Raw genomic sequence first — 25372 nt, 5'->3', positions numbered from 1 at the left:
TTTCTTCACCAGGGAAATAATTTTTTGGTCATCCGCCACAGTTGTTTTCCATGGTCTTCCAGGTATTTTGGTGTTGCTGAGCTCACCGGTGCATTCCTTCTTTTTAAGAATGTTCCAAACAGTTGTTTTGTCCACGCCTAATGTTTTTGCTATCTCTCTGATGGGTTTGTTTTGTTTTTTCAGCCTAATGATGGCTTGCTTCACTGATAGTGACAGCTCTTTGGATCTCATCTTGAGAGTTGACAGCAACAGATTCCAAATGCAAATATCACACTTGAAATGAACTCCGGACCTTTTATCTGCTCATTGTAATTGGGATAATGAAGGAATAACACACACCGGGCCATGGAACAGCCAATTGTCCCATTACTTTTGGTCCCTTAACAAGTGGGAGGCACATATGCACACTGTTGTAATTCCTACACCGTTCACCTGATTTGGATGTAAATACCCTCAAATTAAAGCTGACAGTCTGCAGTTAAAGCACATCTTGTTCGTTTTATTTCAAATCCATTGTGGTGGTGTATAGAGCCAAAAATGTTAGAATTGTGTCGATGTCCCAATATTTATGGACCTGACTGTATATGGATGTTGCTGCGTTCTATAAAAGTATTAGAATAGTTTTTCACATTTTAGAATGGGGTGCCCTTTTAAAATTATGGACAGTCTAGAGGCACCCCATTTTAGAATGGGGTGCCTCAAGAGTGTCCATAATTTTAAAGGGTGCCTCGGGACTGTCCATAAGTTTAAAGGGTGCCTTGACTGAAAAAAGTTGAGAAACACTGCACTAGATGATCTCAACTTCCTCTGGGCCCAGGCTGACACTGACACGCTCTATCCTGTAGCTGGACAGTGAAGTAGAAGTAGCACAGGGATTTTGCCTGTTTTTGGGAAGCTCAGACTTGCATAAACTAAATATGTATGTAGCAAATTAAAGCTTGACTCCTGCATCTGAAAATGGCGCTGGTAAGGGACCAGAACAGTTGAATGTAAAACACATCAAAAGGTATTTAAAAGAAAAAAAACCTGCAGAATGGGTTAGAAGGGGGGTAGGTTCATTTTTGCCCAGAGATGAGCTTTAACATAAAGGTAAGAAGTGCTTATCTTTAGATCTCATGCACACTGCAACTCCTAAACTCACATTTTTGGAGCTTTTGGCGTTTTTTGCCAAAGTCCCTGAACACAACTTAATAAAAGCCTATGTGTCCATGCTTTTACTAGAGTTTTGGAGCAGCAGTACTTAGTAGCAGTAAATGCTCCTCTCCTAAACGCAGAAGAATCACATTCAGGAGAGGAGAGTTTTGGCAGAAAAACTTTTGATGCTGCAAAAAACTAGCGCAAATGCATCTACACGAGTTTAATGCTAGGCACGTTTAGCGCTTGAGTGGTAATTAATTTCAGTGGTCAGAATAAATGATTATTCTGGCCAATTAAATGAGTTATTGCCCAAGTACTTGACACTGCTAAACTTGGGTAAACCCAGCTAAATGCGATACACACATTTACGAGTGTCAAGTGTTTTTTTGCTGTCAGGAGAAAGGCATCTAGGGAGCATGCAGTGTGCATGAACCCTTACTGTTTGGTCTGCATTAGTAAAAATATTGGAGTCAGAGCATTAACATGATATGGAAAAGTCAACAGTATCAGCCTACATATCTTTTCTCATTGCATGCTTCCTTTAAATATGTAAATTTGTGGGGAAAAAAATCTAAAATAAAATGAAAAATAATATAGCATATACAAGCCACGTTGTAATATAACTTTAGTAAAAATGACCTGTCATTTTCTATAAAATTCAATGCAATACAGCAACCTGGAGGCATTCTGTACAGAGATTGTGTACGAAATGCCCCACAGAAATGTTGTTTCCTGCTCATGTGATTGGCTCACTGATTTTCCCACTAAGATACAAGTCAGATTTTGAGCATCCTCTGCAACAAAAATGTCAGTTTTGGTGAGATACTCCCAAAGGGTTAGTCATGTCTAAAGGTTCTTTTAATCATTTAGGCTCAGCATTACATTTGGATGTTCCCTAGAACTGTCTGCATGCAAATGCAGCCTGCCTAGGAATGCCCAGTCTTGCAGATAGACATCCACCCATTTGATATTTCCATAACACTGAGTAGTGATGCGGGGTTCTGTGATGTTTTCTGCAACAGAGTACAGAATATAAAAAAAGAAGCAACACTCTCACTGGGACAGCTGAAAAAAAGGTGCCCAGGCTGATAGTGCCTCCAGTATCATTCATAGAACTAGGTGCAAAATAGGATACAGTTAACAACTCTGTAACGTCTAGTTGCGGTTATATTTATTTAGCTTGAAAGTGAGTACAGCAGAAATATGCTAGCCTACTTCTGCTTTACTCACCTTAAAGCTAAAAAAAATATAACCGCAACTGGATGTTGCTGAGTTGCCAGTTGTATCCTATTATCAGACTGGATGTCGCTCCATTTCCTCAAACTTAACCTATCCAAAACCAAGCTCCTGGTCTTCCCCCCACCCGTGCCCCCCCCATCCTCTCCATCACTACTAACAACGCCACCATCTCTCCCACCCCACATGCCAAAGTCCTGGGTGTCACCCTGGACTCCTACCTCTCCTTCCTACCCCACATCCAACTGCTATCTAGATCTTGCAGGCTCCACCTCCGCAACATCTCCAAGATACGCACATTACTCACCCCATACACTACTAAACAACTCGTACACTCCCTTATCATCTCACGCCTGGACTATTGCAATTCCCTTCTCACTGGCCTACCCAAACGAACGCTGTCCCCACTCCAGTCGATCCTAAACTCAGCGGCCAGACTCATCCACCTCACCAACCGCTCCACATCTGCCTCCCCCCTCTGCCAATCCCTTCATTGGCTCCCGATTGCCCTACGCATCAAGTTCAAGCTGCTAACCCTGACCTACAAGGCCACTCACAATGCCGCCCCGAACTACATAACTGACCTGATACCCAGATACTACCCTACCCGTGCCCTCCGCTCCTCACAGGACCTCCTGCTCTCTAGCTCCCTGGTCTCCTCCTCCCACACCCGATTGCAGGACTTCTCCAGGACTTCCCCCATCCTCTGGAACTCCCTACCCCAATCCATCAGACTGTCACCTACCCTCCTCACCTTCAGGCGCATCCTGAAAACCCTCCTCTTCAGGGAAGCCTACCCCACCCTCACCTAACACCCGACCTCACCTAACAACTAACCTCCTCCACTCCACCCACCACTCCATTCCCCACAGCCATCTCCTCCTGTACCACCTTCCCCTCCCTCCTAGATTGTAAGCTCGAAAGAGCAGGGCCCTCGAACCCCTCGTGTAGTGTATTGTTACTGTCTTGTCTCATGTTCTGTCCCCCTTGCTACTGTACAGCGCTGAGCATACCCTTTGGCGCTATATAAATACTGTATAATAATAATAATAATTTTGCATCCAAAGTATGTACAGCACACTGCCATCCCCTCCCATCAGCTGTGATCTGCCTGGATAGAGAAGCAAAGAGACTCAGATGTCACTGCATCTTAAATAAAGTATTTAATGAAAAAGATTTAATTCAAACATTTAATTAGCATATTGATGAGGGGGAAAGGAGGAACCAGGAACAGCAAGCAGATTAAACTTCGGCTTTAAATAAAACCATTTGGTAAATAATTTATGATTCTGTCTTTTGATACCCTTTACTATGTCATACTTGATATCGCTGCACATTGCAGTCTGAAATAAGTTCAACACTTTATTTTTTTTCTCTGCCTTGCAAAGCTTGACCATCACTGTAAGACATAGTACGGCACAAACTAGATCATTAATACCAAATCAGTAGCATTTAACCTAAAAAGAAAAATGTACACATTTTTATATCACAAAAAATATTTTGAGTGATCCTACCGAAATTCAGTTTATTTCTGGGATAATTTTGTCCTAAATGTATAGGTGTTTGAACTGATTTACATGTTAGAATTAAAATAGATGCTATATTATCTTGAGGGGTTGCTATTTCTGGATTGTTTGTTGTCATTTATAATGGAGAATTGCCAAGTAAATTGCATTCATTTGTTATTTATCCTGTGTGTTCAGAGGGTGAGTCCTGCGCGTTTACAGATAACAAGTGACAACTTACTGCAATGTGTTGTGTGCAGATTGTAATACATGTAAATAATTACTTTATTCTTTAAGTAACCAAATTATGTTATAAATTATATTGTCCAGTATTTTAACAATAATTGATATGAGCAAGTAGCTCTCAAATGTATATTCATTTTTCATATACTGTAAATACCAAGCAATAAACCACAACTAAATACGCTATTACTATTAACTGCTTACTGCATAGGGCAGTTTTGAAATTTTTCACGAATATGTAAAAATATGCATTTTTTTCTGATAGAGAATTACTTTGAAGCCCCAAAAGCAGAGGCTCTGGAAAATAAATTTGTGGCTGTTACGGCTTTTTTATGTTGCATAATATTTTATATACTAAAGGCAAATAGACTGTGGACTCCAGTTGCTCTAGGGCTTAAAGAGGTGAAACTTCACTTTGCAAAGACTACCAAGCCACATGCAAGGAAAATAACAAAACAGCATTTTTGCTTCCTCGTTAGTAGATGGTGGTAGTCAGCAGAGCTTCCCTTCATTTGCTAAGCTCTGATGCATCTACACTTGCAAAGTGCGCAGTATATTTGGCTTTATTAAATACACCCCAATATACAGTATTACTCAGTTTGGTATCGATTTAAATGGCACAGCCATATCTTATACATTTTACTAACAAACATGTCAAGATTTGAAATGTTTTTTTCCTGTGAAATGGCAACAAACTACAGTATCTAAAAAATCTCCATAGGCAACGCTTTTACAGGTTACCAGTTTAGAGGTAAACATGAGCAGTGATGCAAGAATTATTGCTCCCACTGAAGTTCCCGGTGATCCCTTACATGTGTGGTGCAGTCATTGTTTACATATGTGTGCGGGGCCTACGTGTGTGTACGCATTTGTACATGAGCATGGGGGCACTTTATTTTTTTTTTAAAATATATTATTTATGTAAATTAGTTTTACACTGTGTCTTTATTGCTGTCACACGGGATGAACAATATCCCTTGTGATAGCTTGAGTAGTGATAGGTACTCTTTATTGAGAGATCAAGGGTCTTTAAGCCCCTTGATCCCTCCTCTGCCCTCTAAGGCACCTGATCAAATTGGGATCGGTTTGATCAGATGCTTGCCTGGCCAGTAAGCCAAGAACCAAAACTGTAAATGATGAAATCTTCAATTTACTTCTGGGATCATTCTTTACAGAGGAGGGGGAGGAACAGATGTTCCTTCTCTTCCTCTGTGCTCAGCTGACCCGGCTACTTGCAGTAGTCTCAGAACAGGAGAGCCCGGGAATGGTGGCAGGAGGGGGTCTTCCCAGCCCTATAATGGTGATTGGGTGGCTGTAAAGCTGGTCTGATCACTTTTACCTGAAAGCCGGTTGCTGACTGAAAGTTTAAATACAGGATCGTGGCTGCAGCTGTAGCCATGATCCTGGTATTACTGCTCCCACTTGAGGACATACAGGTACGTCCTAAGGGCTGGAAGTGGTTAAAGTGGAGCTCTAGGAATGCTGAACACACAATAGAAATACATACTGTATATTTACAGTATACTTGCCAAAGGGTTTTTTTTTCTTCTGTTCAGCCACAAGATTTAAGCACCCATCCTGATGATTTACACATCTCAGTCATATTGCACTCTGCTGATTTCTGGATCAGCTTTACTATTTCCAGGTCAGATGCTCTCTGCTAGTCAATGAACGGTGATGATACTGAATCATTGCAGCATAGAAGTGTGTAATCACAAGATTGACTGTACAAAATTGCAAATCCTTTGAAAGGAAAAACAGTAATCATGTGTATTTAAACAGTATATAATATATACCTTCATCATTCTACCTGGGACAGTGGCAACCTGAAAAATCCCATTTTGTACTATTAGAAAATTGATCCAAAAATTTACTTTTTTATAAAAAGACCCTTAGGTTATTAGGCTTTCATTTAAGATGCCAATAATAATAGTAATTGGTGGTATTTTCTCAGAAAGTGCTGTAAAGTGAAGACTTTCTGTTTTTTTTCTTGAGGTGTCATTACAAATGACAGGGCCCCTTGACTAAATTTTGATTCATGTCTGACAGTGAGAGTTGTATTCAGGGCAGTGCTTAACACCTTCCAGCCTGGCCTATAGCAGATTGACGACCGAGCAGGACACCTCTCCTTGTGACTGGGTGTCATATGACCTCCTGTCAAAAAGAGCCGCTAACGCAGATGCGCGATCTGTCACCGACTGTGTCCATGGGACACAGCCGATGACATATCACTACACCGGCCTGTTGCCAGTGTCATGTGACATCTGTGACAAATCACACCAGATCACATGTCAGTTGTATACAATGGATGGCTTCTTGACATGCTATTAATTGTATACAATTGTGTTGTTAGCTGTGATTGGTCAAAGCAGTCACATGATACAGACAGGGCCAATCACAGCCCATCTGTATCATGTGATCATCTTTGCTCAATCACAGCTAATCACAGCAGAAGACTGAATGAATGAATCAGTTTCATTCAGTATCAATGATTACAAATGACAATGAAATACATTGGTATTCGCAATCATAATGTGTAAGAAAAAAAAAATCCTGATCACTTGTCCAGAGTAGTTCAATGTTACTATGGTAACATTGTATTGCTTTGGTCACAGTGTGTCGAAAAAAAAGTAGTTAAAAAAAAGAAACAATGTAATGAAAAATAAAAAAAAAATAGAAAAATTAAATGTAAATAAATTTAATTATTATTATTTTTATTTGTTTTGCATACTGTCAGTGTCCCTGATGACTGCCACACCAGTTATATAATAACACTGTATTGGAGTGGTGACAACATGTAAAAAATAAAAAAAAAATTTAGATTTTTTTTTTCTTAATTTCTAAATTTTATCAATAAACTGTAACAAAAATTTACAACCTCCAACCAACTCACCATGCCTTTTACTAAATACCTTGGGCTGTATATTTTCCAAAAATGGGTAATTTGGGGGTATTTGTACTATCCTGTTGTTTTCGGGCCTCAAGAAATTATTTGAGTCGTCAGTACATCAGGATTGATCGATTGTCAAATATGGACTCTATAACTTTGCTACAGACTAAATAATACACACTAATTTGGGGTATTTTCACCAAAGAAATTTAGCAAAATACATGTTGAACCAAATTTATGAAGAAATGTTATTTATTTGCAAAATTGTATAACAGAAACAAAGAAAAATGTGGGTTTTTTTCTCAAAAGTTTGTTTCTTTTGTTTATTTAGCAAAAAATAAAAAACTCAGTGGTGCTTACATACCACCAAAAGAAAGCTCTATTTGTGTGAAAAAAAAAATTATACAAATGTTTTATGGGTACAGTGTTGCATGACCGCACAATTGTCATTCAAAGTGTGACAACACTGAAAGCTGAAAATTGGCCTGGGAAGGAAGGGGGTAAAAGTGCCTGGTATTGAAGTGGTTATTAAACTATACAAATTTGAATGCCATGTAGGAGACTGTCATGCAGAAACATTGATCTACAGCGCATGCAGTTTGCAGAGCAGCATAGTTCCTGTCCAGGAGAGCCAACCATGTGGAGAAAGACTGTCCCAGAGACACAAAAAAATGACTCTGGTACATAATTGAGAAAGAAGAGGAGAACAGATTGCCCTGTAGTAAAAGAAAGCTTGCCCTAAGACTAGTAGGAGAGACTAAAGCTGGTCATACACTAGTAGATTTTGCATGAACGAATTTGTACATTTTCAGTATATTTGATGATTTTTGTTTGCTTTTAAGATTACATTTTGGAACAAATGGACTTTCCAAAATGAAAACTACATACACTGTCAGAAATTTGTTTGTTCAAGAAAAAAATTCCATCCCACAACTTAGAATTTTCTAATCACTGCCACTGAAAACAAACTTCAAGTCAACCTAAATGACAATTAAAATTTCAAACGAGCATTCTTAAAATGAAACATTTTACCAGTGTTTGGCCAGCTTAAAAGACACAGCTCTAAAGATCACATCCAATCCGTCCTGAAGAAAGCAGAGTGGTATTTGCTTTAAAGATGAGCAGACTTTTTCAAGGAAATATGTTGCCCCTCTGCCAGGTTAGGCTGACTGCATAAATCTGATAAAATTACCTGTGACGTCACTTTCAGGAGTGGATCTTTGCAGTTGGACTTTAGGCAATTAAAGTTAATACTTTTTCAATTCATATGTTCAGTTCAGTAATATTGCTAAGTACAAAGGTTGTTTTGCTACTACCTTGGCTAAGCGGACCACTGTGTCCCTGAAAAGTTACATTGGCCATGTGGAACTCCATTAAAATTATCAACTGAAACCTGTGCTGATGCTTTTCCTTCATTGGTAATTAATATTTGACAAAGCAAAGCTTAAATTTTCCATACTTTGTCCAAAATGCTCTGGCTAGAGTTTCACTGTAAAGTAGGAGGCAAACGTTTCAGAATATCTTTTAGTTAGTAAGCTCTCTTTTAGATTGTAAGCTCTAACGAGCAGGGCCCTCTGTTTCCTACTATATTAAATTGTATTGTATCTGTACTGTCTGCCCTCACATTGTAAAGCGCTGCGCAAACTGTTGGCGCTATATAAATCCTGTATAATAATACTATAATAATATCAGAACAGCTGAGTTTAACATTTTTCCGCAAGGTATTTAAAATGTAATTATTTTGCAGGCAACATCATCTCTTATAAAATATGGATTTTCAACTCTGGCACTGTGCACAGTCTTGTTCCTGATAATCCAGTCAAGTCCTTGGGCTTACTACATGTATTGCCTGTTACCCATTATTATCTGGAATGAAGCATCAAAAGAGTAAGTTGGATTCAAACTGAGTTTGCATCATCAGTTTGTTTTTTCCAGTCTAGGGAAATTAAATACTGCATATGCAGTTCTATAATATAGTGTGCTTTTACATTTTAGGGTAAAGATATAAAGTTTATTGATTTGTGCATTGTCTGTTACCTTGCAATGTTCAGTAGATGGTCTTGAATATGTATTTTTAAAGCTTCAGGGATGTGTGTTTATTTTGTTGTAATAAATTTGTACAGGCTACTACTTTTTTCTGTGTAGTTTTAATGTTAGTTCTTGTATTTAACTTTCTAATAGCAACGAAGACAGAAGTACAAATGGGGAAAGCTAGAATGCTTGTCTAATTTGTATTTCTGGCTGTACCCCTGTTTTCTCTCACTTCCTATCTGGTAAAACTATCATTGGGGCAGAAAGTGAGGCAAAAGCTCTCTACTAAATCTCTGGATTGCAGTAAAAAATAAATAAGGGTTCTAATCCTTCCCCGTTCTATGTAAAATGAAGAAAACCTAAAAAAGAGTGCTCAGTCCTAAGATCAGCCAATCAAAATGTACTCTGATGTTTCTATGATTTTACATGGTTCTGCGGGTTACTGCTCGTAAAAATTAGCACTCTGTGTTGAGTGCAGTCATTAACGTGAATGTTTGTCTCAAGCATTTTCTTCACTATTTAGTATAATGGGGTTAGACATAATACTCACTTGGAGCTGATTCACACATGTGCGGTGGGGATTGAAGCTCAGGTTTCACAGCTAATTGATACAGTAATCAACAAAATGCTCTTTTCATTTCCCCTATATTCCCTTTCTTAAATAAATCTATAAAGATATCCAAACCTAAATGTGCAATCCCAATTACCCCAAATACACATCTATAAACAACAAAAATTAAAATAAAATAAATAAAATAAAACTTAATGTCCAAAAAGTGTCTTTTATACAGTCATGGCCGAAATTGTTGGCACCCTTGATATTTCTCCAGGAAATCATGTATTTCTCACGAAACGTATTGCATTAACACATGTTTTGCTATACACATGTTTATTCCCTTTGTGTGTATTGGGACAAAACAAAAAAAGGGAGGAAAGAAAGCAAATTCGACATAATGTCACACAAACCTCCAAAAATGGGCTGGACAAAAGTATTGGCACCCTTTCACAACTGCGGATAAATAAGAATGTTACAAGCATGTGATGCTCCTGTAAACTCACCTGGGGCAAGTAACAGGTGTGGGCAATATAGAAATCACACCTGAAAGCAGATAAAAAGGAGAGACGTTCACTTAACCTTTGCATTGTGTGTCTGTCTGTGCCACACTAAGCATGGACAACAGAAAGAGGAGACGAGAACTGTCTGAGGACCTGAGAACCAAAATTGTGGCAAAATATCAACAATCTCAAGGTTACAAGTCCATCTCCAGAGAACTAGATTTGCCTTTGTCCACAGTGCGCAACATTATCAAGAAGTTTGCAACCCATGGCACTGTAGCTAATCTCCCTGGTCGTGGACGGATGAGGAAAATTGATGAAAGATTGCAACGCAGAATAGTCCGGATGGTGGATAAGCAGCCCCAAACATGTTCCAAAGACATTCAAGCTGTCCTGCAGGCTCAGGGAGCATCAGTGTCAGCGCGAACTATCCGTCGACATTTAAATGAAATGAAACGCTATGGCAGGAGACCCAGGAGGACCCCACTGCTGACACAGAGACATAAAAAAGCAAGACTACAGTTTGCCAAAATGTACTTGAGTAAGCCAAAAGCCTTCTGGGAAAACGTCTTGTGAACAGATGAGACCAAGATAGAGCTTTTCGGTAAAGCACATCATTCTACTGTTTACCGAAAACGGAATGAGGCCTACAAAGAACAAAACACAGTACCTACGGTAAAATATGGTGGAGGTTCAATGATGTTTTGGGGTTGTTTTGCTGCCTCTGGCACTGGGTGCCTTGACTGTGTGCAAGGCATCATGAAATCTGAGGATTACCAAAGGATTTTGGGTCGCACTGTAGGGCCCAGTGTCAGAAAGCTGGGTTTGCGTCCAAGATCCTGGGTCTTCCAGCAGGACAATGACCCCAAACATACGTCAAAAAGCACTCAGAAATGGATGGCAAAGAAGCGCTGGAGAGTTCTGAAGTGGCCAGCAATGAGCCCAGATCTAAATCCCATTGAACACCTGTGGAGAGATCTTAAAATTGCTGTTGGGAAAAGGTGTCCTTCCAATAAGAGAGACCTGGAGCTGTTTGCAAAGGAAGAGTGGTCCAAAATTCCGGGTGAGAGGTGTCAGAAGCTTATTGATGGTTATAGGAAGCGACTGATTTCAGTTATGTTTTCCAAAGGGTGTGCAACCAAATATTAAGTTAAGGGTGCCAATACTTTTGTCCAGCCCATTTTTGGGGTTTTGTGTGACATTATGTCATATTTGCTTTTCTGCCTCTGTTTTATATTTGTTCCAATACATACAAAGGGAATAAACATGTGTATAGCAAAACATGTGTTAATGCAATACCTTTTTTGTGTGAAATACTTGATTTTCAGGAAAAATATCAAGGGTGCCAACAATTTCGGCCATGACTGTATATAAAACAAGTCCAAATCACTTTTTCTCCTCTTCGATTGCTTCTCCTTGTGATATTTTGTATGAAATTTCAAATACGATGATCCAAGGGTGAAAGTAGTTTATCTTTTCTGTTGAGGTTATTGTTCATTTGGGGGTGTTCGCATTATTTACATTATAATTGATACAGTAGTTGTTCAATGGTTCATGTCAGGTTTACATCAGGTTCAGGACAGGATTAGTTCAGAATCTTATCCTGTTCACACATATGTGGTTTAGAAACAGTTCTCATAGAAGTCAATAGCCTGTAATCTGCACCTGAACGCACTGCTCAGAAATCGTACATGACTCTTTTTCAAACCGCACTGAATCTGCACTACCAGTGCATCGGACATGTGAACAGGCACCATAGGAAGCAATGTTTTTTCACATGTCATGCAGATTGGATGCAGTTCAAACCACATCCAATCTGCATATGCGTGAATCGGTACTTAGTATTAATTCATATTAAAAATAAAACGCATTACTTTTATTTTTTAGGCTTTTTCCCTTTATTTTCACCTAGCAGTGCTCTGAATAACATACCTTCTGTCCGTCTACACACAATTCTTCATGGTAAAAAAAGAGCCATGGTTATTGCACAGTTTGGACTTCAAACATGTTTGCCTTTGCTTATCTCCATTACATGGTATATTGTTGAGACTAGTAGTTTACAAAAGACTCAGGCCATAGCAGAAGCATGGCTGACACTATAGGGCTGAGTGTAAGGTCAAAGGGACGTACACAGCAGTGAAGATCTAGCTGGGAAGTAAACCTAACTCCGCTCCACCAGAAATGTACTCTTAAATTACCATCAGTTGCACTGTTTGTACAGGCTGTCTGAGAAGTCATTGTCTTAAAACTCAGATTACGTGAAAAATGAAAGTGAGCTAGAGAAAGCTGAGTAACTGCTGCCAACATCCCTGTTGATAATACAGAAAGAACAAGACCAAAGAGTCAAGAGAACCCCATGGGACTTTTAGGGCAGAGAGGTATGAAACATACATTATGTTAAAAGACCAATTGTCAATATTTATGATAACAACAATAGCCACATGGCCGTTAACATTTAATAAAACAGAATATGGTACATAAACTAGATAGACCAACATATACCCAAATGGATTACAGATACACCAATGTAGATATATGTCTTGATTGGCAGTGGTGTATTCTTCCCATAACTTCCCGCATGTTTCGAACGAAGGTCCTTCCTCAGGGGAACACAATGGTATAGTGGTGCTATAATACAATAATATCACATTGATAGTGTGTATAGCCAGAGTCAAAATATATATTACAGATTATAAATAAGTGTATAGCACGGCAGGCCAATGTACGCAAATGCCTCAATAAATAAAAAGACTTAGTCATTGCATGTATCAGTAGAGCCCGTTTCAATACAGTTGACCACAAAAGAAAAACAGTGAGACCGCCAACCGCAAGGGGTCATCAAATTGATGGTACCCACACCTCCAAAATTCACAGGGCCACTACAAGGATTACACGAAGACACCACCCATAGATAAGGCCAATCTATATTGAATACGAAAAACAACTACAGTTCTTGGCTCACTGACAAATAAAAATATGTAGTATAGGGCCAAAGGTTACTGGCTATAAGAGCGTTGGTACTGCGGCACAACAAGTCCAGAAAGTATAGCACAGGACTGACACTAACAAATTACATTATAACCACATGCCAAATAGGTGTCAGCAAAAAGTGTATATCCTAAATATAACTGTGGAGGGCCACAGTGATAGAAAAAAAGAAACTTACCTAGTCATATGGGTATATCAAGCACCATAGAAAATATGCCCAGCAGGGAAATAATAACCATATCTAAACCCCTCACAACGTCTATATCGTATTTGCTCGTGAGACAGGTTTGTTCGGATGCTGCATCATTCCGCAAAGAGGCTGATCTTCTTCGATCACGGCACCTTGAACGGGGCTACACAAAAACTTCTTTTACAAAAGCTGATAGACAGGCCTGTTCTATACCTCGAAAGGAACTATTGTTCTCTAAGGGAACTAATAAACAGGATAATACCACTAAGATTATTATAAAATATTTGGCCCAACATAACCAAATTAGGCAGATTCTGAGAAAGTATTGGTGTTTACTCACTATGGACCAATCGGTGGGTTAGTTTGTGTCCGACAAACCTGTTATCACGTAAAGAAGAGTTCCCTCTATAGGGGACAGACTTGTCCACAGCGAGTAACTGGGATTTGGGTATATGTTGGTCTATACTGTTTGTGTACCATATTCTTTTTTATTAAATGTTACCGGCCATGTGGCTATTGTTGTTATCATAAATAAAGATTGACAATCGGCCTTTTAACATAATGTATGTTTCATACCTCTCTGCCCTAAAAGTCTCATGGGGTTTTCTTGACTCTGGTCTTGTTTTTTCTGTAAAACTCAGATTACAGATTTCACCTGAGGGCTTGGTTCCCTGCTGAACTGCTGGAGCCCCTCTGTATGCATACACTCTTGCACATTTTGGTCATAAGTTGTGTTTGTGTATAGTTTACAGGCATGACTTTCAGGGGTTGGACTTTGGTGGAAAATTTTCCAAACTGGTTTCTGTGCCATGTTGTATCATGCATTGACATTCTTCCTTGAAGTCAGCTTTTATTTAAGACAGTATTTTGGTTTTTGGTAATTCTTGGTATTTGTTTTTTTTTTTTCACCTATATACTGTATCCTACACACACCCTTACATACACTCACCGGCCACAATATTAGGTACACCTGTTCAAATGCTTGCTAACACAAATTGCTAATCAGCCAATCACATGGCAGCAACTCAATGCATTTAGGGATCTAGACGTGGTGAAGATGACTTGCTGAAGTTCAAACCGAGCATCAGAATGGGGAAGAAAGGGAATTTAAGTGACTTTCAACGTGACATGGTTGTTGGTGCCAGACGGGCTGGTCTGAGTATTTCAAAAACTACTGATCTACTGGTATTTTCACGAACAATCATCTCTAGGGTTTATAGAGAATGGTCCTGTGACGGAAGCGTAGGCAGGACAGAACACGCAAAGAAGATGGGGAACACACAAAGCTTTATTGAACTATGAAAGATACTCAATCAGGACAGTTCAAGGCACTCCGCGACATACGGCTTGTAGGGACACCCACAGTAAGCGGGTTCACGGGGACTCAACGGGACCTTGGCTGTGGAGTCTGGCCTCGACACAGCATGCTAGGGTTGACATCAAGCTCACATGGACTCAACGGGACTTTAGCTGTGGAGTCTGGCCTCAGCACAGCTCCCACCCAGCTTTCTAGGAACATTGGGCCCACGGGGACTCAGCGAGACTTGGGCTGTAAAGTCTGGCCTCAACACAGCATGCTAGGGACGACATCAGGCTCACGGGAACTCAACGGGACTTGGGCCGTGGAGTCTGGCCTCAACACTGCGTGCTAGGGACGACATCAGGCTCACGGGGACTCAACGGGACTTTAGCTGTGGAGTCTGGCCTCAGCACAACTCCCACCCAGCTTTCTAGGGACATGGGGCTCACGGGGACTGAACGGGACTTGGGTTGTGGAGTCTGGCCTCAACACAGCATGCTAGGGTGACATCAGGCTCACGGGGACTCAGCAGGTAGCGATGACTCAAGCATTCAGGGGCATCACAGGTAGCTATACTCCGGGCACGCCATGGGGCGGTTCAAGTAAGGGTAGTCTGGGCGTGCAATAGGGGCAGTTTATGACACGGGTGGTCTGTGCGCACAATAAGGACAGTTCATGACACGGATGGTCTGTGCGCACAATGGGGACAGTCCAGGACATGGGTGGTCTGTGCACACAATAGGGACAGTTTCATGACATGGGTGGTCTGTGCGCACAATGGGGACAGTTCAGGACACGGGTGGTCTGTGTGCACAATAGGGACAGTTCATGGCTTCTAGGGACACTTACAATAGGCGTCTTGCAGGTGCTCAGCAGCAGGTGGCTTCCAGAGGGGGGTAGGCGACTTGCGGACGCTCAGAAGCAGGCGGCTTCCAGGGGGGGGTAGGCGACTTGCGGGCGCTCAGCAGCAGGTGGCTTCCAGGGACAAAGCGGTCAGCAGGCAGGATGGCTTCCCAGGGGCCCAGCAATCAGCAGACAGGACGGCTTCCCAGGGGCCCTCAGCGATGAACGGCAGCCCTCAGAGTGGCCAGCTTTTCAGGGGACAGCAGCGGTTAGCAGGCAGGACGTCTTCCCAGGTGCCCAGCAATCAGCAGACAGGGCTGCTTCGCAGGGGCCCAACGATCAGCAGACAGGACGGCTTCCCAGGGACAAAGCGGTCAGCAGGCAGGACAACTTCCCAAGGGCCCAGCAATCAGCAGACAGGACGGCTTCCCAGGGACCCTCTGCGATGGACGGTGGCCCTCACAGTGGCCAGCTTTTCAAGGGACAGCAGGGGTTAGCAAGCAGGACGGCTTCCCAGGGGCCCAGCAATCAGTAGACAGGGCGGCATCCCAGGGACCCTCAGCAACGGGTGGCGGCCTTCACAGTGGCCAGCTTTTCAGGGGACAGCAGCGGTTAGCAGGCAGGGGCCCTCACAGCGGCCCGCTTCTTCAGGGGCCCAGTGATCAGCAGGCAGGGGCCCTCACAGCGGCCAGCTTCTCCAGGGGCCCAGTGATTAGCAGGCAGGGGCCCTCGCAGCGGCTAAGAACAGCAGCGGGAGTCATGGCTGTGGGGTCTGACCTTTGAGGAGGGGGGCTCATGCAGAGCGCTCAGTGGGGATGGCTGCGGAGGCTCCCACCCTGGGCATTCAGCGGAGGGCAGCGGGTACTCCCAAGCCTGGGGTATTGCAGAGGGCTACAGTCCTTACTTTTTTGGGGTCTGCAGAGTGCGCAGAGGGGATGGCTGCGGAGGCCCAGTCCCCCCCGCCCGGGCCTCCCAGCGGCTTCCAGGGAGGTAGGCTACTCCAGCAGGGACACCTCTGGGTTGCCCTGGCAGGCCGGCCCAGCACCGCGTTGCTGGGGCAACGAGGCACACCCCCTCACTCTGGCCACAGGGCTTCTTTGCCAGAGGAGAGGTGCTAACCGCACCACAGGGGGCGTTTCCTCCCGTCCTGCGCAGCCTTTTGATGTAGGCTGGCAGGACGGAGGAGTCTGCAAGGGGGGAGGGAGGGGTGGAGGGATCCGGCAGAGGGACAGCAGGCAAAGGGGGGTGGGGAAGGCATGGGCACTTCGTGACAAGTCCGAAAAAGGGAAAATATCTACTGAGTGGCAGTTGTGTGGATGAAAATGTCAGAGGAGAATGGGTAGACTGGTTTGAGATGATAGAAAGGTAACAGTAACGCATGTCAATATGGACCAGTATCTCTGAGGAATGTTTATAACACCTTGTTGAATCTATGCCATGAAGAATTAAGGCAGTTCTGAAGGCAAAAGGGGGTCCAACCTGGTACCAGCAAGGTGTATCTAATAAAGTGGCTGGTGAGTGTACATAGACATACTGTATATCTAGGGCAGTGTTTCTCAACTCCAGTCCTCATGGACCCCCAACAGGTCATGTTTTCAGGATTTCCCTCAGATGAAACAGCTGTGGTAATTACTAAGGCAGTGAAACTGATCAAATCACCTGTGCAAAATAATGGAAATCCTGAAAACATGACCTGTTGGGGGTCCATGAGGACTGGAGTTGAGAAACACTGATCTAGGGGATCCATAGGCATTGCCATAAAAAACAAAGGTAAACATATACTTCTTTCTTTTTAAGTAAAGCCAAAACCCATAATCAATAATGGTCTCATAATACAATGATTGCAATATAAAATATAAATGCTCCCACCAGGAATGGATGCATGGCAGTCAATCAGCTTCTAACTTCAACTTGTTCAATTAAGCTTTGACAAGAAAAAAAAAAAAAAATCCTTGAAGCTGATTGGTTTCTATGAAAAGCTGTATCAGATTTTGCACTCTCCAGTTTTGGTAAATTAACCCCATTATATGCTGTGATGGGAGGGGGAATTTAGTAAAACCTTACCAAACCTTACTGATCTGGATTGAAATATGGACTTCAATAGCTAAAAGTTCACTGAATTTTTTTGGCTTTGGAAAACCTTTGAAAAACCTTTTCCATTGGTAACTTACTTCTTCTGGAATCACTAAATTTGTACCCCAGTACTCGCCATTATGCTTCTGTACCTGTGGACAGGAAGGCACGATGTTATACATTTTGTGGACATGTCTGAAGGCTCGCAAATTATATGGATTCAAGTTTTTACACTAATAAACGCTGTTCTGGACTGTAATTCTGGTCTGGGCTGTAACCTATGCACGGATCGAGTAGAAGCCTTAGTGATCCAAATATTCCACAGCCAGCAGCAACATTAATTACCTTTATCTTTAATGCCACCAAAGAAACTATAGCCTGTTCTTGGAAGTCCCTAATGTCAAATTGTTATTTCTTGATGGAATGGGGCTATGATTAATGAAAAATCAGCTGTATCTTCTGATACCTATGGGAAATTCCTCAACATCTGGTCCCAGTGTATTTTCTACTCCCAACCAGGCCAGTTTTTACATCTTTGAACTACTGTACTTGGTGATTGATGTCCCGTGAGAGGAAGAACCTCATTCCCTGCCCACTGTATTCCTCATTACCCCCCATTTACCATCCTCACCTTCTTTCATGCTCTTTCTCTCTCTTCTCTTTTCTTTCTTTCCTTCTTCATTTCTGTTTTTTTTTTTCTATTCTTGATTTAGAGTTTTTCATCAGCAAGACACAGGATAAAGACAATAAACAGTTTGTCAACAAGTAATTTGTTTTAATTTCTTTTCTAAATTTATGGCCTATTAATTACTTAGAGCATTCCAGAAATGATGCCAGATGCCCTATCAACCTGTATCTAACTTTGAACCCCCTTTCTTCATCTCATTATTGCATGATACAAAGATCAGATTACAGTTCAATAAAGTATGTAGGACAACTGTATGTACAACATCTGCTATTGTTAGAAGCATGATAATGGCTCTGAATAATGATGTATGCTAGTATGTATAACTGTATTTGGAAGTAGTTTGTTGGGGCTTTCCCCTCATTTAATTACATTGAAAATCTTGAATAAAGCTGTTTAATAAGGGAATATAAATGCTGTATTGTACAGTATAAACTGTTTCACATGGAACCATCATTGTCATGGAATTAACATACAGCTAGTTATAACTATCGTCAGGTATTGTACATCTGTCTTGCATGTATACTGGGATATACTTGTTAGCTTGGCAGCGCTGTAACATGTAAAAGACAGTAGACATAACTACTTTAAGTCATGTTTAATGGACTGTGAGATTCACCACTGTCAAACATAGCAGATGGATTGACTGTTTGTGCCAAGTGAGTTACAAGCTTGGGAATTCGAGATCAATGAAAGTAACATCTGCCATTTAGAATTATGATTGAATAAAAGGCACTCCTAAGGGGTCTTTTATCAGAAGAACATATTCTCTTTCATTTGAGAGAAGCATAGTAACAGACTGACAGGTGCAACTCTTTGTTAGGATGTCAGGTGAATTTGTAGACCCTTAGTAAGTATTTATTCACATAATGTAAATGTAATTTAGTGACCTATACTTTTTCTACGAATAGCAGTCTCCATTGTAAATGGCCATCAGTAGTAATGCACTGCATACTTGCCTTTAGGAAATCAATACACACATAAGGCTTGTATGCTGTATGAACAAATCAAATGACTGACCTTAATGACCTAAACTGTTTTCCAGTACACTTAACAGCAGTGTAATGAACAGTGTTTAATTAGGCTTTGTGGTGATGGTGTAGCCCTTTTAGCATGGTAAATGAGGGCACTGAGAGGTATTAGGCACTCTTGTTAATTAGTGCATTAAGTACATACACAGTCTTCATTTGTGTGGGGTAGAAGTCATAGGTATAAGGACACATTTTTACCTCTGTGCGTTATGTGCTTTTGAAACCTTTTTTGTATAGTTTTTATTAAAACATTGTGATATCTGCAGTTTACACCCAGTTTCTAACAATGACCTCTTTCATAAGAATTATTGGTAACAGATGTAAAATGCATATTAAAACACATGAACATGTTTTAATTCATGTAGTTGTGCAGAGAAATGTAAATGGTTAAAATCAACTAAAAGCACAGTAAAAAGCAAGGCCTTATAAAAACACTTGAGCTTTTACTTGTGTAACAACTTTGTGTAATGGAGGCTTTGCATTTTCTGCTAGCTGAGATCTTTAGAAAAGTGATGCCAAGCAGAAAACATTTCTATTAAAAAAGACAGTTTCAGAAAAGTGATATGTTTTCTCTATGTACTAGTTTTAAAATACAGCTTCATTCTTATTAAAAGTGTCACCATAACTCTCCTTAATGTAATAATGTTTTTTTTCTTTATATCAAGTCTAACCCTCTAACCCTCGTGTATTGTTTTGCTACTGTATTGTCTCATGTCTTGTCTCCCATTCTAATGTACAGCACTGAGCAAACACTTTGGCGCTATATAAATACTCTATTATAATAATAATAATAATATTAAAGTCTACATAATTGTATAACGTCCAAAAAAAGACACAAAACCAGAGTAATCACATTACCCCATTTGAATGACTGGATTATTGAATCTCTATTTTTTCAGTGCTTTAACCACCCAAAGTCCTTATAAAACTCCGCTAATAGGAATCTGGAATTTTTTTGCAAAATTACTTATTCAAGGTACTCTTCCCTCAGCCCATCACGTGTACAGTTCTTTTAATCTAATCAATATTATCAAAGTTATGTATTTGCTTTCTATTTCATGAGCACTGGGTAGGAATACACTAATTATAAATGTTAAATTTATACATCTCTCTCCATTAAGTTGCTTGCCCAATCTGCAATTTTATTTTAAAGCCCTTTAATCTTTCTGTAGTTAAATAGCATGTGTTCTAAGTTTGGAAAAAGGGCCCCCACTTCAGCAATGACAAGTGCTATCACCCATTCATTCATATTATCAAGCTGCAATAATAGGTTTCAGATATACTTCAGGTGTAAAGAAAGACTGTATCCCCAAATCCATATCAGACCCTTTTGTTTGATGAGGATTTTATAGAAAGAACCCCATTAAAAAAAAAATCACACCGGACACTTATTGAGGCATGAAGCCTAGCTGGCCAGGTATAGTTCAGGAGGGGGAAGTGCAGGCTGGCTGCTCCCCCTACTGCCCTCAAATTGGAGAGGGTACTTTGATAAGGGCACCTCACCTGGCAAGGCACCATGCTGATGAGGACAAGGGCCTCATCCACCCTGTGGTAGTGGGGGTCTGTGGGTCTTACTATGTGAAACAAGCAGGCAGGCAGGCAGGCCAAGAATGAATTCATTAGTGGCAATAGTAGTATCACCACTAAATGAATCACTTCTGGCTGTAGTAGCAGCCAGATATTCGGGCAGATAAACAGGCGATATCATCTAGTTTGCCCATTTGGCCAGCCTTGAATAGCTAGAGCTGTTGTAGCTATGTACCCCTTACTCATTCACATGGCGGAGAGTACAGATATCTGGACACCCCCTTAACCTAAAGGGGATTTTTAGATTATGAAGTCCCCCAACCCACAGACCCCCGCATCCCCGGAGCCAGGAATGTGGGAAAGAGGACATTGTCCCCATCAATATGGTGATGTACCTTCTCTATGATGAGGGCAGGTTGCCCAGTATGGTTCTGGAGGGGGTTGGTGCTTGCTCGTTGCTCCTCCCTTTCCTGGCAAGCCTAGGTGCATGCCTGGACTAGAGTCTGATATGCCTTTTGAGGAGAATCATGTTTTTTTTTTGTTTTTGCATGGGGTTCCTCTTAAAAATTAGTGTCAGGCCTTTGTCTAGAATAAGAGTCCAATATGGGCATTTATTTTTTCCTTATACAGTGTATGTGGATGACATGCAAAATGAAAACAAAACATGGGGTCCTACCATAATTACACCCTTATTCTTGTAAAGGAAAACAAACAAAGTGCAGCTCTTTATAACAGGTAAAAAAAGTTCGACCTCAAAGGTTCGACCGAGAATCGATCTATAGACACACATAAATGTTCATAGGATCAAAATAGGCAATATGTGAATACAGCTGGAAATCTGGTCCGGGAAATGGCAAGAATGCGCACTCACCGACCGCACATAGGAAATGCGCGTTTATGTATATCCAATCAAAACGAGTGTAGATATCCCACAGAGAGAGATGTCCTCAATCGATCTGCTGGGCTAATGGATCAATCACGGCACACGTTCCTTCCAGGTACAGGTATTCCTCCTCTGGATGATATGTAGCTGTGTCTGCCGACCCCTCAGTGGGGGGTAAGAAGTGGAAAAATACTCATGGTGTAGTATGTCAAATATTTATTGATAAAAGTATTTAAAACCTAGGTCAGTAATGTCACTGGCAATGTGCCAGAGAACACATATACAAAATAAAGAAGTAAATTACTGACCCTTAAAAGCAAGCATCCAGACCTCCTCGTGGTCTGGGTGATAAAGAGGCATCACAGGCTGTCAGTTCCTCCTGCGGCCTTTCGTGCTAAGGCACATCTTCAGAGGGGATGCTGACAGCTCTGTGACAGACGCCAAATGAATAAGTAGAGAGAATGCAGGATTCGCGCATGCGCAATAGATTGCCGCCATTTTCCGGAGGACCATACAACTGCGCATGCGCGCACATCGAAGCGCCATTTTGCCATAGATATATAGAACTGTCAGCAGTGGCATAACTAGCCATGCTGACAGGACGCATATACAGCGCGATTGAGCCTAAAGCATATGGCTCAGAGTACCCAGGGAAGTAGAACAGCAAATTCTTATAGTGTCTATCCCAATAATATGGCAACGGTGCCTCATTGATTAGTTCACCATAGTTAAGGTGACACAATAAGGGGATGATGTGAATGAACCCATATTATGAAAAAAGCGCTCCGAGTGCCCAGGTTACAGACATTGACAATACTCCAAAACCTCATTACATGCAAGTAATTGACGGTCTGTCAGAGAACAAAGGAAATTAATAGTTCTCCACCGTTATTGGTCAGTATATTTGCATCTAGAGACGCCATTATCATGCCAAATCAAGGTGCATCTCTTAATTGATAATACTTCACCAATTTAAGGTAAAAGATAAATTGGCATTGATATATGGCAAATATAGATAGAAGGACATGAAGGGTCTGGTACGTATTGGGGGGGGCAGACAAAAAAAAAAAGTGTCCCCCCTCAAATCCATACCAGACCCTTATCCTAGATAGGCGTCTGATATGAACTAAAAATGATATTGGGTTCCCTTAAAATTTATACTACATTCATATATAGCCATGCAGCGCTGCTGGTCAGGAAACAAAAGGGGGCCCCCAGATATTATCATAGAACACCTTTTTGATTGATGCATGAAAAAATGTACGTAGTAAAATAACCACAGCCACACTGTTATAAAGTCTTTTTTTTTTTTTAAACTAAAAACAAACATGGCATAAATTCATCATCAATCACATCATCCAGTGATGTAGATCCATCATCAGTCATGATGAACAATATCCTAATGACCTGTCGACAAAAACATGACAACCTGTGACAACAATCTGCTCCCGACGGACTTGGGACTGGCAGCTAAATGTCAACAGGCCAGCTGGTAATGCTGTCTGATGTCATTAATCAAAAATAGTCATGACCATGTTTGGTTGTTGACAACACCCAGGATCTGCCGGCTGGCATGGTCAGCGACCATAAGATTATAGCAGAAGGGTCACGTAAACTCTTACAAAACGGCATAAGGTTGTTACTATAAATTGCATCCCTCATTTCAACTATAAGCATAGAAATTTTGAGGGCTCCTAGGGGGTCACGTAAATATCAGGGGTCCTGTATTTTATGAGAGCGTTCATATACACACTGGAAAATAAGAAAGCAAATATTTGTATTGCTATTTCCTATAATATGTTCACTGTTTGTGATCTTTTAAACAACTCGTAGAGAACAACAGTATTCTATGACTTATTAACTAATTGTTCATCCATGGCATGATCCCAAACACTTGCAGTTCTGCTTAGCTCAGCACAGCCTGCTGATATTGTTTAGACGATTACTAGAAGACACTGCAGGCTATATGGTACTGCTGCTTTCCCAGATTAATCTGCCTGATAATACATGGAAGTTCTTAAGGGTCAATCCAAGCTATTAACATGTGTCTGACCTGCATCACAGGAAAATAGCCAGTATTGTGCATGTGTTTGTCAAACCACTTAGAACTTTGTAACATTCGTTTACTTCTAAAATGACTTTTCTGAATGGACTGGCCATGGCTGCTCAAGTCGAAATGTTTTAACTTAATTTCGTGGCTTCAGAAATGTATCTGTATGCAGTAGGGCCCACTGTTGGATACTTACTGCATTTGTTGACATTTCAGTTATTGTAATACCTTTTTGTTATTAAAACTAAACTTACTTTACATATTATAAATGTATAGATTGTTTTTATATATTTATTTTATATGTTTAGATTATGGATTCTTCGTCGGCTCAAAATATATCTAATCACAGTTTCAGCTCATAGAGTGCTGGGATTTATCATTGTTATAGGCTTTGGAGTTTTACTGTTGGTGAGTAAATCTCAATAAATTACTATTTTTTTTCTGTGATTTAAGTGGTAGAAAATAATCTATATGGCATAAGGACAAGGGTTACTTTGATAAGGCAAGGTCTTGAGGAACAGGGGTATATTGAAAGATATGAAATCCAGGCACCTCGGTTATAATGAAAAGGTTGTTTGAAAAGATTAGGGAACTGCAGAGCAGAAACAGAGAAAATGATGCTTGCTGCTTGCTTTCGGGCTCTTGTCTCACTCCTTAGTTTCCTTTCTGCATAGCTTTTTCTTCCAGGTTTTCAGAACATTAAGGAGACCTAGCCCTCCCATAGCCTAGTCCTGAAACTACTGTAGTCATTTGTTTAAAGGGAGACTGTAGTGGCCTTTGGTTAGTTTTTATTTAGTTTTATTTTATTTTGAAAGTTAAAAGGTTCACAAGCAAATACAGTATGTCAAATATTATCCTCTTGCCCTCAGCAAGATTTACCCCCCTTCTTGACCATGCCTTTTTTTTGCTAATCAGCACTGTGCTATTTAAGCACTTTTTGGCATGATACCTATGATATAGATATGTACATAGGATTATATCACTGTAATACATCAATTCCCAATTTAATTTACAAATATATAAAGAAATACTTACATAGCCCAACATGGGACAAAAATTATAGGAGGGAAAGAAAATATTGCAGGTAACTGGATAAAAGATAGAAATGCACATTTAAAAGATATCACTGAAAAAGGGAAATTTTGTTCTTTCTTAGATTTAAAAAATAAGAAAGAATTATTTTTTGTGTTGGATGAATGGCGTTATTATCAATTAAGACATTTAATTACAGCCCTCTCGCAGCCACTAAGGGCAGTGGAGGGCATGTTTCCATTTGAACAACTTTTTAGTGTGGAAAAAACATGTTACTTCTTGCATTTATAAGATACTCACTAATCTGGATCTGTTTCTCCATCGTTCTTGGAAAAGTGGGAAAAAGAGCTTGGAACAAAATTGAATGAGTAGAAAAAAAAGAAAATATTTAATTTAACACATGGTTTTGTGGATATGAATAAAATTTTTATGGAAAGTGTGTGGTTGTAATATTTGTAATTATAAAAAGAATAGCTGACAGCCTGGCCCAAAAATAAATGCAGTCCCACATTTCTCTTTATTGAGACAGAAATGTGCTTACTAAACAAGTCCAAAAAGGGTCATACCCCACATAAAGAGTCACAAATTGGTATTGCAAACTGGCATGAAGATGACTTCTTTGATGTTACTACATATATGAAAAAAAAGGACTGTGTGTTAGATATATAAAAA

The 25372-nt window shown here is 40.6% G+C and overlaps 1 protein-coding gene across 2 annotated transcripts in view; it reads left to right on the top strand.

The window, feature by feature from the left end:
• PIGN (phosphatidylinositol glycan anchor biosynthesis class N) overlaps positions 1-25372 on the top strand; it is a 450907-nt gene that overhangs the window by 217613 nt on the left and 207922 nt on the right. For both annotated transcript variants that reach the window (XM_089674856.1, XM_089674855.1), the window contains 2 exons: positions 8759-8898; positions 23977-24076. In XM_089674856.1, the coding sequence (XP_089530982.1) occupies positions 8759-8898; positions 23977-24076 (240 nt within the window). The remainder of the gene's footprint in view (positions 1-8758; positions 8899-23976; positions 24077-25372) is intronic.

The sequence above is a fragment of the Staurois parvus genome, unplaced genomic scaffold (assembly GCF_062004578.1).
Source record: "Staurois parvus isolate SC_StPar_1 unplaced genomic scaffold, SC_StPar_1.0 ptg000153l, whole genome shotgun sequence".
In the NCBI taxonomy this organism is placed as follows: domain Eukaryota; kingdom Metazoa; phylum Chordata; class Amphibia; order Anura; family Ranidae; genus Staurois; species Staurois parvus.
Note: the sequence above shows the minus strand (reverse complement) of the source record. Positions and strands in the feature narration are given on the sequence as shown.